At 40.6% G+C, this 18,734-nt stretch overlaps 1 protein-coding gene across 1 annotated transcript; it reads left to right on the top strand.

Annotated features, from left to right (window-relative positions):
* The first annotated feature begins 9,756 nt into the window (after positions 1-9,756).
* Positions 9,757-17,436, top strand: LOC127209635 (huntingtin-interacting protein K-like). Its single transcript, XM_051169319.1, has 2 exons — positions 9,757-9,761; positions 17,058-17,436. The coding sequence occupies exons 1-2, from the start codon at positions 9,757-9,759 to the stop codon at positions 17,413-17,415; spliced, it is 363 nt and encodes a 120-aa protein (XP_051025276.1). The 3' UTR covers positions 17,416-17,436.
* Positions 17,437-18,734: the final 1,298 nt, after the last annotated feature.

The following is an 18,734-nucleotide window of genomic DNA, read 5'->3' as shown; positions in this document are numbered from 1 at the left end:
GAGAATTCTAGTGGGCGGGAACCACTGTCAGTTGCACACAGGAGGAAGAGGAGAATAAAGAGAGCATGCCCAGAAAGCTGCATGGGGGAATCCCTCCTTGTGGCCAAGAATGTTCTGGATAAGCAGTTGGCTTGCAGACAAGCCACCCCTCCTTACAGAAGTCCTTATCACCCTTTAACATTGCCTTTAGTGAAGACCTGTCCATTTAGATTGCTCGTGTGTAAAAGAAGACAGAGATGGGACACAAACAAAACATAAGGAGAGGACCTGGCTGTGCCCTAGTCAGGACTGAGGGACAGAACAGACTGACTTCATACAACAGTCACGTGTCATCAAATACTGTTCTTTTGTCTCTGTAGGCCCTTATATAAAGGCCGTTCTTAAGGGAACCCGCAGGCTATGTATCTGTAGTTCTCTAGGCCCATTTTTCTCTAATCAGTCTCTTTGGCTATGGAACCCAATTATCAGGGTTCTTAGATCTTCTGAGATGGTTCTATCATGCAGTCAAGGTATGGCATGCCTGCACTAATGAGCCATGGTGTTCCCGTTACGTTTTGAAATGGATCTGCCTTGCTGTCTCTTTATGAATACGCCATTGCCACAGGACTCATGGGCTTTAATAGCCCACGAGACACCCAAACTTTATTCAAAACCCATCTAAGCCATTGGCCATTTGGCTCTTGTACGACTTTATCTATTGCATATATGATCCATTAGGACATAAAGGTATCCAATGGAACAATGGCCAAATAGGCTATACGGTTTTCCATATGTAAAGGAGGATAAAAACAAGTAAATGTGCATATATGTTGTACTTCCTATGTATTTTACTTTATTTATGTATTTATTTATATGTGCGTATGTGTGTGGGGGCATGCCATGAGCCACAGGTTTTTTTTTTTTTTTTTTTTTTTTTTTTTTGTGTGTGTGTGTGTGTGTGTGTGTGTGTTAGCCAAAAGACACACTGTGTGGATTCTGGGGATCAGATGTTCAGATATAAGGCATTAAGCTTGGCAGCAAACACCTGTACTTGAAAAGGGTGAGGAGGGTTGTTTTCATAAAAGATGCATTACAAAATGTAGATAAATATGGAACATGGTAGCTCCTAAACGCTGCAGCACGGACTGTGAACAAAGGAGAAACTGGCATAAATATGGCAGCAAAACTTAAGAGCTTTCTTTAATTGTGACAGGCCAAGGAAAAAAAAATATGAACTACATCTGACTTGCATTCACAAATGATTCCATTATCTTTCTAATTTGCTCCTAAGTAAGTGAGCATATGTTTGTCATCATGCCTGCTCACATTGCCATGCTGAATAAGTTTTGTAACGACATTGCTGCACTGCCTGACAGGAGGATTTCTAGATCTGCACCCAAAAGACTATTCAGGGAGGAAGGCAAAAGGGTGAATGAACTTCTATAGTATTTTTTTTTTTCCTAGTAAGCTAAAATTTCAGTGTCATGATTCATTGTCCTGGTGACATCAAATAGATTGTTATGTTCATCTTGTTTTGTATTTTTTAAATTTAACTTCTTCCATTTTGAGTGTTGAATATAATCATGATGTGACTGGCCACAAGAAAGAGCCCTTCTCAGATTAAAGAATATGATCCATATTATGAAAGCGTAAAACGTTATCAGGCTTGTCTTTTGGGTTTAGAGGCAGCTTAATAGCTGTACTCACAGGGGAAGGCAGGCTGTCAACCGTTAATAAAGGCTTCAGCTAATGAAGAAAGAAAAGCAGAGCACATTCACATTGTAAGAGGAAGACCCAAGCCTGGGATATTGACAAAGAAAGCAACACAGGATATTCACTGAGCACATAGACTGGGGTTGAATTACCTACATCCAAAGAAAGCCAACCAAGGACTAAGGGCGCTCGGCCAATTGTCTCTGCATCTTTTATCACTGACTAATGAGGTTGTAAATAGTGTACACATTGTATTGTTGTTGACCACTTGAAGTGAGCATGTGTGTACAGTGTGTTTTTTCAGAATGGAAAAGTTGATCTTAAAATGCACATGGAATTAATAGATCCAAAGAGTCAAAGAATAGTTCAAGAACACAATTTGATGATTGACGCTTCCTGAGTTCAAAACTCAGGACAAAAGAGGAAACAAAAAGAAAAATTCCAATATTTAGAGTGTGGGGTTACCCTAGCGATAGACATAAAGATCAGTGAGATAGCGCTTAGAGTCTAGAAGTCAATTTATATATGTGGCTAACTGATTTTCAAAGGAGATTGAAGACCATTCAATGGAAAAAAGTAGTATTTTCAATAACTGGGATATTCACATGCAAAGAGGTAAAGTACTTGTTCTTCATATCATATAAGAACATTAACTCAAAATAATTATGATATATAAATAATTAAGATACATATATATGGTATGTATATATATACTTAATGAAACTATTATATAGAATATATATTGAAACTCTGTATAAAAATTAAAACTATAAGATTACTCTTGGAAGAAAATGTACAAATGTATTTTTATAACCTTGAATTTGGAAATGGTTCTTCAGATATGACATCACAAACAAAAGAGATAAAGTAGAAAATAGAGTTCATAAAATGCATTAAAAGGACAGTATCAAAAGTAAAAAAAAAAAATGATTCTTGCCTGGGAGGAAATATTTTCAAGTTATGTATCTGATAAAATGACATCTAGAATATACAGAGTTCTTACAACTCTGCCACAAAAATATTTAAATATGTAAAAATATTTAAATAGACATTTTCACCCAAAGAACACATAAAATGAAAATGGCCAACAACTGTGTTAAAAGATGTTAAGCATCATCACTAGTTATCAGGAAATGCAAAGAAGAACCAGCATGAAACTCAGGGCCACACCTGCTGAAATGGAGGTCTGCCAAAAAGGGTGTAGTGGCTTAATATATTTCATGTTTATGACCAGAAACAGTCATGCACATCCAAGAGCTTTTCACACTCATCAATTTTCTATAGTGTCCTAGACATTCAACACTGTTCATTAAGTGGGCTTTTTGGCAGATAACGCAAGCATTCTGAACACACTTAAGGGATGCTGGGCTAAGCTTGAGATTTCGGCAGCACAGAGACATAACCCCAGCACAAGTGTGAGCAAAGACCTGGAGACATTGGAACCTTAATATCCTGTTGGGAGAGGAGTAAACAGTGCAGGTTCTGTGGGGGAAAGTCTGGGAGCCACTCAGCAAACAAAATGCACTATCTATGACTCAATAACTGTACCTCTGTGAATATTAATATGAGTGTCCCCTAAAATAATATGACTAGTCATGGCAGCCCAATTCACAATAGTCCAAATTTCTATTAAATGTGAGTGAACACTCACATTTCTATTAAAATTTTGCCAGTCAGTGAATGAATAATTAATTCACACAGTGGAATAACTTTCAGCCATAAAAGGAGTAGGTATTTCATGTTCCATCATGCACAGACCTTAAGCATGTATCCTAAGAGAGACAAGGCCACAAAATGCTACCTGTTGTATGAACCTATTCATTTAAAATATGTAGATGATAGATAGATAGCAAAACAGATAGATCCACAGTAGTAGAAAGAAAATTAGTAGTTGCTGTGGTACTGTGGGCATGGGAGTGGGAAGCAACTGATAACGGGACTATGATAGCTTTTCGGAGTAATGAAGATATTCTGAAGCCAGACAGCAGTGATGAATATACAGCGCTCTGGGCAGAACCAACACTTATGATGGCAAAAATGGTGAATCAGACTCATTTCATGCCGAATAAAAAAAAAATGGGAGGGAGGGAGGAATGGGAGGATACAAGGGATGAGATAACAATTGAGATGTAATAGGAATAAATTAATAAAATATATTAAAAAAACAAAAAAAATGAAGTGACTGTTTATTTTTAGGGGGGGGAATAAGACATTGGTTGAGTGTGGGGACACTATAGGGAAGCTGTCTAGATTTGCATACCAACTTCTCTGCTCACTGGCTTCAGGTAACTTTTCAAAGGCTTTAAACTCCCCTTTCTCTCATCTGCAAATGGAATAGTGACTGCACTGAACTTGCAGAATGAATGGCAACATCCACACCAAAGGCCTCTGGTGAGGCTTGGCTCAGGATTCAGCAAGAGCTCTTTACAAAGTCTCATGTCCTTGTTACAAATGCGCACCGTGTTTAAATGTGCATGGTGTAACCTATTCAACCAAAATCAGCAGACGCCAGTCCTGTTTCCAGATAGTTGCTGTGATGCTGCTTTTGTAGCCTTGGATACAAAGTGTCAAGGGGTTCGTAACAACACTGGGCATGTAGGATTGCTGCCTGCAAGGAAACTAACTGCTTGGCAACATGAACCAAGTGAGGGTCTTTGGAGCGTCGGGGCGTGGGGGTGTGGGGGCCTGGGGAGAGCTCTTAGGGACAAAGGCTAGGGCTACTCACAGCAGATCTCATTTGAAACCTGGACTCGAAGAAACACAGCTAAGCAAAACCCCTTTTCCTTACGTCCACCAGCACCGGCACCGGCACCGCCAAGCATGGAATTTCCTGAGTTGGGTGGGTGTGGTTTTCTGTCTTCTGTCAAGTTCATGGCTTAAACTGAACAATGCCTTTGTTCTATAGACCTTAGAGGAAGCTAGGGGCCAGCTGCTGATCTAAAACACTTCAGGACATATGTGAGGAGGAAGGGGGGAGGGGGGAGGAGGAGGAGGAGGAAGAGGAGGAGGAGGAGGAGGAGGAGGAGGAGGCACTCCCTTCCCAGATCTTCGTCTGAGGTGAGCATTGGGCAAGGACACAGAGGCAGGCAGATAGGCAAGACTTTCAGGGTGGCATTCACAGCCGTGAGTTAGGCACTGGCTAGAACATCAGCTCGCTCTGGAGAAAAGGGAGACGTCGTTAAGCAGCCGGGTGGCCCGGTGTCTTTATCTACGGCCACTTTTCTGATATTCTTAGTTACAGGAGGTGTGGCAGCTAGCGACGTAGGAACGCATTCCTACTTCACAGTAGAAACAAACCTCCCTGAAAAACTGAGATGAGCTACCGAGGCTTGTCTCCCCGAGCCTCCCCTACTGCATCCTTTGAGAGCCAGCTTTACTATGCGTGCACCTCTAAGCAGATTTTAATAACCATGACACAGTGAGCAGCGTCGTGTGACATAGGCTTCCTAAGAAGCAGGGACTGTGTTTGTTCAGTTTGGTTTTCTAAACCTTTTCAATGTTTCGTCAGTGTGTGATGTGACTGGTTCTCTTTGCAGAAAAAAAAAAAAAAAAAAAAAAAGAAAGAAAGAAAGAAAGAAAAGAAAAAGAAATCTGCTCAGTAAGAAGTGTCGGGGGAAAGAGGGAAAAAAATTCAGGAGCTTACTCCCCCAGGCAACGGTGGGACTGTTTGTTCGATTAAAAAAAAATTTCAGTTCGTTGATCCCTGAAGATGTTGCAGATACACCTTACTGGAGATTCAGATAAAATACCCATGGCTACAAAGCTATTATGTTAAAAAAAAAAAAAAAAAAAATCACAGAACCTACCTAATCCTTGCAGCGGTGCTCCTGCAGTTGAAGGTGTCAGGGGCGTCGTGGATGATGTTTCAGCTGAAGTTGTCATAGGAGTGGCTGATGTGTGAAGGATGCCTGCACAGAAAAGAAAGGGAAACTAGTTAAAATGAGCCTCCCACAGCCCACAGGGAGCTGCCATCTCACCCCAGCTAGAATGGATATTTTTTTAAAAAGGTTTATATATATATGTGTGTGTGTGTGTGTGTGTGTGTGTGTGTGTGTGTGTATCTGGCGCCTGTAGAAGCCAGAAGTGGCATTAGCTTCCCTAGAACTGGAGTTGCAGACAGTTGTGAGCTCCTGTGTGGGTGCTGGAGACTGAACCCAGGTCCTCCAGAAGAGCAACAAATGCTCTTAACCATGCAAAGGTGTTATGCAGAAACATAGGTCCTACCAGGTCCTAGCAACGGTGTCGAGCGTTCTTCTTGGCGATCTAGGGTTGAAGGTATAAGGAGGGTGGTGGCAAGAAAATTACCTGTAAAGAAAAGGCAGAGAAGTTATTTCAAACTGTCTATAGAGTGGAACGAGATTTGTCAACTAACTGTTCGTCTGGCAGGAGACTACTATACAGAACGCATGAGGAACTCCTGTCCTTAAAAACAGGGCAATTTTTAAAATAGAAAAATGATCTGAACACATACTTTTTGAAAAAAAAAAAAAAAAAAAAAAAAAAAAAAGGAGCGGTCAAGGGTATGTGGAGGATTGCCAGGCACTACCAGGAAATCGCCGTCTCGTTCCAGCTAGAATTGCTATTTTACAAAGATTTATTTATCTTTATTTTATGAGTACGCATGTTTTCCTTCATGTATGTATGTATGTGTACCAACCAAGGACCATGCATGGTGGACCCTCTGCTCAGACGTAGTCCATAGGCAACACAGTCTCCTTGTGGGTCCCATAATGTGGAGAGTAGGGGCTCTCTCTGCCATGGACTTGGGGGCCCACTCCTTGATCGCTTCCCCCTGGCAGGGCAGCCTTGCCAGGCCACAGAGGAAGAGGATGCACGCAGTCCAGATGAGACTTGATAGGCTGAAATCAGATGGTAGGGGAACATGGCTCCCCTTTTCTGAGGACTAGGGGAGGGGGAAAAGAATGAGGGAGGGAAGGTGGGATCAGGAGGCAACGAGGGAGGGGCTACAATTGGCATGTAAAGTGAACAAATTAAAAAGTAACAGCAACAACAACAAAAAACCAAAAAAAAAAAAAAACCCAAACAAAAAAACACCAAAAAACCAGAACAAAACAAAAGAGAAAGAAAGAAAGAAAGAAAAAAAAAATGTTGAGCACTTGGATTAAATCTGACTCTTATAAAAGAGTTGGTAGGGATGTGAAGTCCCAGTCACTGTGAAGACGGCATGGAGTTCTCTCCGGACATATCACACCGCCATTCTATTAGCGGATGCATAATGAAAAGAACACAAAATCATGACACCAAAGATCCCCACCCAGCATGCTCACGGCAGTGCTACGCATGTGCACTGAGGTATGGGAGCAGCCTAGGGCCAGCAGCACAGGGTACACAGACAGTATGTGGTATTATCCACCCATATAATCAGCTTTGCATCTATGTCGTACTTGCCATAGCGAGCGCCTACTTTGCTGGTACTCATCAATGCTTGTTACGATGATAACTCGTACCTAATATGCAATAGGTCTTATACTTAATATGCCTCGAACAACTTTTGCCTTGTGTAAGGTGCTGGGATAACCTTGCGTTTGTATTTTGCTCAGCCCTTCAGCTGGTACTGCAAGGCAGGAATCAGCTGTGTACATTTTACAGATGAGGGTGAGAGATTTGTCAATGATTTGCCTCCTGTTTTCCAGACGTTTAGATTTAAGCCCAGTTCTGTTGTTACCTGCGTTCCATCTGCCATGGAGTCTTGAGTTTATCCCTGTACCCCGCAGAAAGCTCATCACATCCCCATTGCTCACCCTGACTCGGGGTGCAGCTATGTCTATGGGCGAGACACATTTCACCCAGCTGCCTCAGCCTGTTCCTCATCTACCTCCTGGGCCTTGTGTTTCTAGCACAGAATTACCGTGTTTCAGAGAACATTGCTTAAAAAGCCCCCAGAAGGAGGCCCAAAATAAGGCTACTTTAAAATGCATGGAATTTACTTTAATAAACACACTAGTTCAGATTCACACCAGCTAAAAGCACCTAAACCAATTAGAAAGCTTTTTTTGCCTGTTTAGTATTTTTTTTTTTTTTCTCTTTCCTAGTAACAGTTCCACAGAGAGAAACCCCCTCACAGTTTCAGATTCATTCTCTCAGTTTGTCTCTTCTCGTCAGGAGAAAGTGGGTAAGCTGCCTTCACAAAAAGAAAGGCTGCAAATCTACCTTAACCCTCACTACGAACTTCAGCTTTGAAATACATCTCTTCCTAGAGCAAACACAGCAACGTGTTCGTTTATGTGAAGAGATTACTTCCACTCGAAGCAATTCTTTTCATGCTTTCTAGCCTTAGAAGCAAAGAAGTTTCTCATACTGGGAGACTGCTGTTCAGCCACAAATGGGGGGGGGGGGCTGCCTTGTGCCTCTCCTGTCCCTAGCTCCTATCGCCAGTGGAATCCTAATAAAACCCACCCACCCATCAGACAGCAATTTTTTTACAGTACACTCATCCATCAGTTCAGTTAGGTAAGAAAACCAAAGTTGGGCGACCCATTGTTTAAACAAGCACACTGTCAATAACACACCATCAAGCTGAAAGTGCTCACTCACCTGTTAGTGCCTCACTGGTTGTGCTCTCATTCATACTGGCCCAGTCAGCCCAGTCAGGAAGGTTGAGTGGTACACCCCGGCCCTGCCTACTTGCCAGTATCTCTCACGCCCACCTTCCCCGGGCCTCTATCAGTTGATACACATTGGCTGGCATTTAAAAGACGCAATGTTATTTAGTGTCTGTTAATAATGATAACCAGAGGTCTGCCTAGCTGAGAGGATGAGAATATAATTTTTAAAAAAATCTTCGTTTCGAAGAATTTGCCTGCTGTGCTAAATTTACTTTATATAAATGGAGCGGACAAAGGTAGCTATAGGAGCCACTGGAGAGATAAGCCGCAGAGGGATGGACAGGGGCTAGACTGCTGCAGACTAGGACGGCTTCTAATGTGGGCGTCCGTGTGGTCTAATAAGAAGGTGAGTTCTTGATCGTGAATAGGGTGCACGTGAGAACTTTACTCAACGTTTGAGGGCTCAGGGGTCTGGGAGAGCTTTCAGATTTGTTACAAACTCAAAGAGTAATGAAAGAAACACTAGGCATGGGAGGCTGGAAAGATGGCTCAGAGGTTAAGAGCACCAGCTGCTCTTCCTAAAGGTCCTGAGTTCAATTCCCAGCAGCCACATGGTGGCTCACAACCATCTATGAGATCTGCTGCCCTCTTCTGGTGTACACGCAGACAGGACATTGTATACATAATAAAGAGATCTTAAACACACACACACACACACACACACACACACGGCATGAGAAATTCTTCAGGAAAGTGGAATTCGAACTGAACTCCAGCGTCCAAGCGGCTGCAAAATAGGTGTCCTTTAAAATGCACTGTTAGTTACTCAGTAAGTGTACCTCAGTCCCCCAAATAACAAAAGTAAACCCTAGAAAGCAAACACAGGCATGCCCCAAACCCCACATTAAGGCAAATTAGAAGGAAGGTGTGCCCGTGCTAAGGAGATCACCTTTTATAGCAAGCAGGGCCTTGGCACTTACAAACCTCAGGCTCAGGACACAGGCGAGCAAGCGATGCTTTGAAGGTCTGTGGAAGTCAGCCCTGACACTGACCGTGAACTAATAGAGAGTTCCTTCAGGGGGACTTGTTGATGCGTCCTACCTGGATTAAAGAAACGCAAAAACCTGGTAGCTTCTCAGAATGGAAATTAGAAGCCAACTCCAGCTTCACGGAAGGGTGTGTGTTAATGGAGCCACGTGGCGACCTCTAGTGGCTGGCCTGCAGAATAGAAACGAAATGTGAAAAATTCAGCTGGAAACAAACATTACCTTAGACGTTTTCTTTTCCTCCGTGGTCTTCATGGCTCAGGAGTTATCATCAGACCGTACCCATGACTTACATCACGCAACGGTGTAAGGCAAACACAACTGTCTTTTGAGGATTTTGAGTCAGTGTCTGAAGAGTAAAACAATTATGTCTGAGACGTTCGGCCATCAGTTTGTTGGTTCGATATGCACTTGGCTACTTTTCTCTGAGTGTTATTGAGCAAGTCCCTGCGATGACGTACAGGAACAGGAAATACAATGTTGGAGGGGTGGAAAATAACTTGGCTCAGTGAACCCAGACCAACATCTATCTTAGCCGTTCATTTCTGCCTACCAATATCTGCCAGCTACCCCTGGTTCGGATAGTTCCTGCAGATGGGTAATTGCTGACTTCATCTGCCAGGGCAGACTTTTATGTTTTACATGGAGTGCCACAGAAGAAGGGACAGGAAAGCTGAGAGATGGTTGTTTGTCCCAATGGCCTCCTTGCTACCATGTTCCTTTAGTATGTCCAGCCTGCGTGGCCAGAAGGCTGTAAGTACTTCCTGGTTTTGTTTTCTTTGTTTCGATGCTTTTTTAAACTTAAGGCGACACAATGTCATATGTATGTGACGCTCAAAATGACCCAGTTAGAGAGGGAGCGCGATAGCACTTTTGAGAAAACCAGGCAGTGGACTAGAGTTTGTCTTTGCTCAGAAGGAGGTATATTTCTATTAAAAACCAGGGTAGTAAATGGAAACGCCAGACTCTTCTTTGCTGTAGCTCAGACAGGCCCTAAACTGTTCTGTCGCCGGCTTTGAGCTGCTGGCCTTCCTTCCTCTCTCACCTGCCAGTGCTGGGATTATAGGTATGTGCCTCCCTGTCTCACTTTAAATATCTTTATTTTCTTCAGGGTTTTTTGTTTGTTTTTTGCTTTTTTGGTACTGGGGTAATCTTTGTCTCACGCTGCTAGGAAGATGCATGCAGCACACGAGACACATACAGAGGCAGCCACCAGCACTGCATGCTGACTGGTATTTCGTAGTGATCAGAGGGCCCTATGCTTGTGGACAGGAGTGCGCAACTCAGACTTGGGGCTCAGCTCAGGAGAGCTTCCTTAGAGAAAGCAACAGGACCCAAAAGATGAGTGATCAGACCGAAGGAGAAGAAAGGAGATGGAAGGCAGAGAAAAGAGCATGAGAAACGACAGCACAGGTAATAATCTGGAGAGAGTGAGAGGAGATAGACAGACAGATAGATGATAGTCAGACAGACAGACAGACAGAGAGATGATAGTTACAGAGATATCTAGATGACGGATGTAAATAGATATAGATAAATAGATGACAGATGATAGAGGATAAATAGATAGATAGATAATATCTTTCTATCTACGGCTATATAGCGCCATCCCATGGGTAGGAGTTCCATACTAAATAGTAAGGAGAAAGTGAGCTGAGCATCAGCATTCATATCTATATATATCTCTATAACTATAACCACCTATATCTAAATCATATATATCTATGTCTGTTTATGATCTGTATCTATGTTTATATATCTATCTGTATCATCTATATCTTATCTATGTCTATCTCTATCTATTTATAGTTTATATCTATTTTTACCTATAGAGAGATATAGATAGATGTAGATAGATAGCTACAGATATCGATATAAAGATCTATCTATCTATCTATCTATCTATCTATCTATCTATCTATCTATCTATCTCTACATGGCTGTCTGTCTGTCTCTGTGTCTGTTCCCAGGAGGGTTTAAGAGAGGAGGGATCCATGTGGACATTTGAATGTGAGCAGCTCATCCCATAGGGCGGGAGTTGCATACTGAATAGAAAGAAGAGTGCACTGAGCTTCAGCATTCAGCTCTCTGCTTCTTGACTGTGGACATAGCTGCTGGACCTTTCCTCCATGGCGGGCTTTACCTTTAGACCATGAACCCCAGCGACCCTTCCCTTTCATTCTTTTTGCTGGGTTACTTTGCTACAACAATGCAAAAACTACCTGAGGCAGGTGCCATGCTGACGGACCATGCTGACTGGCTTATACAATTGTAAGGTTTTTAAAAAAAAATTATTATTACTATTATTAACTTTACATTTCTAGCTGAAAACTAGAAACACAGTGCCTTTTTTATTCGTTTTTCTTTTCTATCTAGAAATATTGATAAAATTTACACTTTAATTCTAATCATTTAAATATATCCTTTTGTATGTTCACATAACATAATTCTGCTAAATCTACAATCTAATCGCAGTTTGTTTCTGTGTGTGTGTGTGTGTGTGTGTGTGTGTGTATGTGTGTACCTCACATGACCACATGCATTTATTTGCCTTCTGCACTTGGGAGGACCCCAGTAAAATGCTTGATGAAGCATTCTAGTGGGCAACTCTGATCCAAAGGAAAGATGTGTCACTTGAAGGAGAGATAAACCCATTTTCATTACAATCCCAAGTGTGGGATCAGAATGGCCTTGTGAGAAAACAGGTGAGGTTAATCCACTCAAAGACCAACCACCTCGTGCGGGAGCTTGATTGTTGCCAGCTGAAAAGATCCCATGAACAGACTCTGGGAGGAGATATATAAATGAGCCCAGAACTGGAGGTGGGGCTTTTTGGAGACTTCAGATACTTTTGGCTGTTCATCACTCTACTTCCAGATGCTCCTAGAGAGAACCGCTCAAGGGAAGGCTTCAGGGCTCCGCCTAATGCTGAGCTTCTGGGTTCTGGTTACTCTATGTTCCAGCAGAAGAAAACCTGCTGATTACGCCAGGAGAATTGCTTCTTGGAACTGATATCCTTATGGTTTTGTTATTGTGTTCCTTAATCCTCTTTCCCTATTGTTTTGGTTAGTCAGGTTATAAGTGATGTACGCTTGGTTAATAAGTTGTAATAAAACATATTGGTTAAGAAAATTGAGCCTACAATCTTTCTGAAAGATTTTTTTTTAAAGACACATCTGCTTTATCAAACACGTTTCTGTCATTCTGGTGGGGAATACCCATTTCTTCTGTGCCCCATTGATTTAAAGGCTTTTCATCCTTCTTTTGAACTGTAAAACAAATCAGCCTAGTTGTAGCAAGCTAACATTTTGTGTATGAGGTTGAACTTGGTGTGCTGACATAGAAAAGGCTTCTGCATTCACAGAAACGCTGCCCTGTCATTTCCCTTTTGTACAATGTCTTGTCAAGTTTTGTTAACAAGTTCATTGGAGGCTCAGAAAGTGAAACAGTACGTGTGTGTATGTGTGTGTGTGTGTATTTGTGATCTGAGTTTGTAAAAGATTAATAATAATGGGCTGGAGAGATGGTTAGGAGCACTGGCTGCTCTTCTAGAGGACCCGGTTTGGAGGCTCAGAACCTTCTCTAACTCCAGTCCCAGGGGCTCGAATGCCTTCTTTTGGCCTTTGATGGACAATTTGTCCTGCCACAAAATGAAGCAGGGCAGTGGTTGCACAAAGCTTGTTGGAATAACCAACCAATGTCTGCCTCACTTGAGTTCCATCTTATGTTTTTTTTGTTTTTTGTTTTTTGTTTTTGTTTTTTTTGTGTGTGTGTGTGTGTGTGTGTGTGTGTGTGTGTGTGTGTTTTTTGCCTTTTTAGGCATAGGTTTTGTTTGTGAGGAAAATTTTGATTTCTTTAAATATGAATGATCTTGTATTCTACAAATTACATTTCCGTTAACAAAATATATTTTAATTTCTGGGTTTCCTCTGTGTGATTTTTGAGGCATATTCCATTTTATCTAAGTCATCAGATTTGTTTCATTTCCGTAAAATTCCTCCTGTACTGTGTTTTTTCATTTCTGATATTGGTTATTGCTATTTTCTGTAAAGCTTCCTAAATAACTTTGAAGAATCAACACTGGGCTTTATTAAATTTCTCTCCTGACCTTCACTTTCTCCATTTGTAGCCACATTATGCTTATCACTTCCCCCTACATTCTTTACCTCTAACTTGATGGTTTTTTTTTTTCCCTAGCTTATGAAGAAGAAAATTTAACCATCAATTTTTTGCATACTTTTTACCTTCAAATATGAATTTAAGTCTACATTTTCACTAACTAAAACTTTATGCCAACACATTTCATAATATTATGCATCCGTGATATCTCAATTCAAGATATTAATAACTTTCATATTTGTTCTTTGACTCATGGATTATTTAGAAGCACATTGCCTGTCAAACATTTGGAGTTTTTCTATTTATCTTGCTATCACCATTTCTAATCATATTTCATGGTTACCTATGAATATGCTCTGTATTTTAATGAGTTAGAATACATTGTAGTTGCTTGGTGTGTAGCTTGTACTTCAGCATATGGTTTTAGTTGATAAAATATTCCATATTCAGTTGAATAAAATTGTTTTTTTTTTTTTGTTGGTTATAAGGTCTTATACTGATTCATTTGGTTAATTAGCTGCTGATCTTTTTTCTAATTTTCTTTTTTCTTTTTTTTTTTATAAATTCATATTGTAGAGGTTCCTCTGTCTTGTTCTCTTGCTGAGGTTTAACTAGAATTTGATCTCTTTGATGGAGAATCCTCATGGAAAATGCCCCCAGCTAACTCAGCTTCTGTAAACTCTCTGCTTCTGCAAACCTCCTCCTTCAGCTAACTGCTTATATAAGCTTCTGTTAAACAGCATGCTTGTGCAATACTTCTTCCTTCTGCAGCTGCAGAGCAAGACACAAGGATGTTGTTTTGCTTTTAAAAGCCCCTTGCTCTAAATGCTTAGGGCTACACTTAGTCCCCAAGTACCCAAGTGCAGTCCCAGCCAGCTGAAATAAAGACTTTCAGTTGCCTATAAACTGTGTCTGAGTGGTCATATCTGGTGGACTTTCCATAACAACATATCCAAAACATAAAATTAATTTTGCTTGGCTAGCGAAAGTATATTTAGCATCTTTGGCTGAGCAAGCATTTGAATACCTTTTAAACCCAGCACACTCCTCAAATTGTTGAATTCTTCCTTTATAAGGAGAGGGGACTGCTTCTACATGCTATTTTTTGAATCTTTAATCTTCCCAATCAGGATTCCAGCTAAAAGGCATTAAAAAAATTAACTTTCTATTTAGAATATAAAAATTATATTGGTCTTCTTAGTCACACTGGATTGATGCTTTATTATCAGCAAAGAATTTTACCAACTTTCAGGTAAGATGGTGGGCTAAAAGTCACTGCTTGATTACAGTTTAGAAAACACTCCCTTCTTGTCTCTCATTTGAAAAAAAAAACAGGTTTCTAAGGGATAATAATATGACATAATATAATATGATAAAATAAAATTAACACACCAGAATTGGACTAGACAAAAAGAAGGAAAAGAGTCCAAGAGAAGGCGCAAGAATCAGAGGCCCACTCATTTACACACTCAGACATTCCATTAAAAACACTAAATGGAAAGCCATAATATATACACAGATGATTGATTTATAGGACCTAGTTTTTTTTTTTTGTTTTTTTGTTTTTTTTTTTATTATCCTCCATCCCTTCTGACTCTTACACTCTTTCTACCTCCTCTTCTGTAGGATTTCCTGAGCCTTGAAGGGAGAGATTTGATGGAGACATCCCATTTGGGGCTGAGTGTTCTGTAATATCTCACTCTACATAATGTCTGCCTATGGGCCTTTGTATTTGTTCTCATCTGATCATCTGATGATGGTTGAGCAAGGTGCTGATTTACGAGTATTATTGGTTTATTGCTGTGTGTGTGTGTGTATATGTATAAACAGAAATATTTGACTTAACACTGGGCTATGTAGTCTCAGGCTCTCGGTTACTCAAGCAGTGTTGGGTATGGTTGTAGTTTGAAGACTGGTTTCAAGTCAAATCAGATGTTGACTGGTTACTCACACAAGCTTTGAGCCACCAATGCCTCAGTGCATCTTGCAGGCAGGATAGTATAGTAGACACCAAGGTTTGTAGGTAGTTGGTGTTTACATTTCTCCTTTGGTGGTGTGCAGAGTACTCTGAGGCTAGCATGTAGGGGTAGGTGGTCACCAGTTCGACTTCTTCAGGTTCAACGAGTTGTGGAACCTTTGTCCTTATCAATGGGGCCTTGCTGTCAGTTTGTGGGAAAAAAACAAAACAAAACAAAACAAAACAACAAGAACAACAAAAATCAACCTATAGTCAACAAGTTAATTAGATGTAACCCATTTGAAAACAGGAAGCTTCATTTGATAACAAGAGATGGCCAGTTAGGATTTTGTCTCCCCCATTACTTGGCTATTTAATTAGGCTCCTTTCATATATGTATATATTTCAGGAAGCTTCTACAGTATTAGGTTTACATACTTCCCCTCAAATGGTCACTAGTTTTAGCTGCCTCTCCCCAATTTCTTTCCCTCATCATCCTCTACCCTTTCCCCCTCCTCTCTTGATCCGCCTAGTCCAGCCCCCCACATTCTTCCATAACTATCTATTCTACTTCCCTTTCCTAGCAAGATCTGTCCCCCTCCCAAAGTCCCTTGCTCTATACCAAACCCCTGTAGTTCTATGGATTAACTTAACAATTAATATTCCCCTATAAGTGAATACATACCATACTTTTCTTTCTGGGTTCGAGATACCTCAAAGTAATAGTCCATTTGATGAATATATCATATTTTCTTTATTCATTCTTCTGTTGAGGGACATCTAGGTTGTTTCTAGTTTCTGGCTATTATGAATAGAGAAGCACTGAACATGGTTGAGCAAGTGGCCTCTAGGACTATTGAGGACTTGCTTACCCTATCTTGGCAGAGCTAGGCCGTCAACTCCACCTGCATCCAAGTTTGCCCATTTCAGGCAGAATTCTGTCTGTGGCAGACAATAAGGACATTTTTTTTTTTTTTTTTTTTTTTTTTTTTTTTTTGCCCAGGAACAGGTTTTCTATAGCTGAAGCCATCTCCATATGTAGATTCCTTGATGCTCATTACCTTCTTTAGGCAGCTGGGTGTTGACAGGAGTCAACCTGTCTCATTTTCAAAGAATCTTCAAAACAAATAAAAATTCTTTAAATGTCATGTTCTGTAGGTCTCTGAGGTTTTTGAAGACTTAATCTAAATATTTTACCTTATCTATCTATTAAACCTAAGATGTATAGTCTTGTGATAAAATTGAATAGTACAATGAATTAAAAATAAACCTATTTTACATCAATATCTAGTATTTTATACCAATGAATTAAAACTAGCCTTTTGAGTAACAATTAAGGCCTTAAGTTGAAGAGTAAATTCAATAATCTACCTTTTGTCCTATCATTCCTATATTTTTTTATATTTTCGGAGAAAAATCCCTGAGTTCAGCCTTGCTCTTTCTCTGAACAAAGCCAGTAACAACACAATCAGTTCTCAATGAAGATAAACCTCCATAGCTCAAAACTTTGCTCAACTCCCCTTTAAGGGAAATGGGACGGTGTTCTCTTTTTAAAGCTTCTTCAGGCTGATTGGGACAAATAATACCTATACAGGGGCCCAAATAAAACTAGGAAAATGGTTAAACAAGCTAGAGATAACATTTGTGGTCTAGTCTCTAAATGTTGAAAAATTCAAGCTTAATAAAAGTCCTGTGGGAGTTAGAGACTGAGACCAGCGGCCCGGAGCGGCCTCCCAAGAAGCCACGGAAGCATGACAGTGGTGCTGCTGACTTGGAGCGGGTCACTGACTATGCGGAGGAGAAGGAGATCCAGAGTTTGAATCTGGAGACGGCTATGTCAGTCATTGGAGACAGAAGGTCCAGGGAACAAAAGGCCAAACAGGAGCGGGAGAAGGAACTGGTGAAGGTCACCATCAAGAAGGAAGATCTGGAGTTGATAATGACAGAGATGGAGATCTCTAGAGCAGCTGCAGAGAGGAGCTTGAGGGAACACACGGGCAATGTGGCGGAGGCTCTTATTGCCCTAACCAACTGATGATGTGCTTTTCAGACATTCTGGACTGATTTACTGAAATAAAGTGTTTTCTTCTTTTTTCCAGTTTTATCTTGGATCAAATGCATTATATATTCTATTTTGTTGTCAGTTTTTATGTTGGACCTTGATGAAACTGTATAAACCACCAATATAAAGAAGTACCAAATGTTCAAAAAAAAAAAAAACAAAAACAAAAACAAAACAAAAACAAAAACAAAAACAAAACAAAACAAAAAAAGTCCTGTGTGGGATAGTCTGATATGCTGGACCAGTTGGAATCAGGAATCCCAAAGCTGTCTTGGGAGATGTTCTGTTCTGAAGACAACAGCAACCGAAGCAGTTATGGATGGAACATGAAGAATGCAGGATGTCAGCACATCAGCATGCTGGAGGATGCATCCTGTCGGGCCTGATCCAGCATCAGTGTCTGGTACTTTAATTCTGAAATTATATAATTTCTCACAAGCATTATACAATTCCAAAACTATAAATCCATGAGGTGTGCAGGATGCACAAGCATTACACAATCAAGGCTAGCACTGTAGTTTGAATTCATGTATGTTAGACTGACTTAAGTCAGCAGTCTCCTTTTCATCCAAGTCTGTTTTATTTTGACCTCTTTCAAAAAGGAAGTATAATAATGCCATTACCAAAGACCATACAATCATTATTTAACTGAAATCAAAACAAGATTGTATAGTTTTTAATGTCCTTCCCTAGGCTTTGTGGCACCTGCTGGATAAGTTAAGCTGCTACCTGTCTCCCAAGGAAATGCACCCTGTTTTAGAGACAAGCCAGTTGCTCTGGGCAAAAGAAATGGCATTAAGCCTTAAATAAACTTATGTATACACTAGGCATTAGTATCTGGGTTTACACACTTACATAAACTCCCATTTTTGAGGAGTTTATGCATATCCTAGGCACCTTGTATCTGGGTTTACACACTTATATAAACTCCCATTTTTGAGGAGTTTATGCATACCCTAGGCATCTTGTACCTGGGTTTTCACACTTGTTGCAGGTGCCTTTGTCTCACCCCTTCTGTCCATGGGGAGTGGTCACTTCCACCTATTAAACTAAATGTCATTCTCTAGGCTCTATGGCACCTGATGGATAGGTTAAGCCACTACCTGTCTCCCAAGGAGATGCACCCCATTTTAGAGACAAGTGGTTGCTTGAGCAAAAGAAGAGAGGGCATTAAGGTTACCCTTTTAAGTATGTGAAATTTAGCCTTTGAGTTTTTAGGATTTACTAGGCTGAGGAGTATTTTGTCACCTGTAAGTCCTCGGTGTCTTTTTGCATCTGGTGTGACCGCCAAC

This window comes from Acomys russatus, chromosome 26 (genome assembly GCF_903995435.1).
Source record: "Acomys russatus chromosome 26, mAcoRus1.1, whole genome shotgun sequence".
Classification (NCBI taxonomy): Eukaryota; Metazoa; Chordata; class Mammalia; order Rodentia; family Muridae; genus Acomys; species Acomys russatus.
The sequence above is the reverse complement of the archived record's forward strand: the minus strand, read 5'-3'. Positions and strand labels throughout refer to the sequence as shown.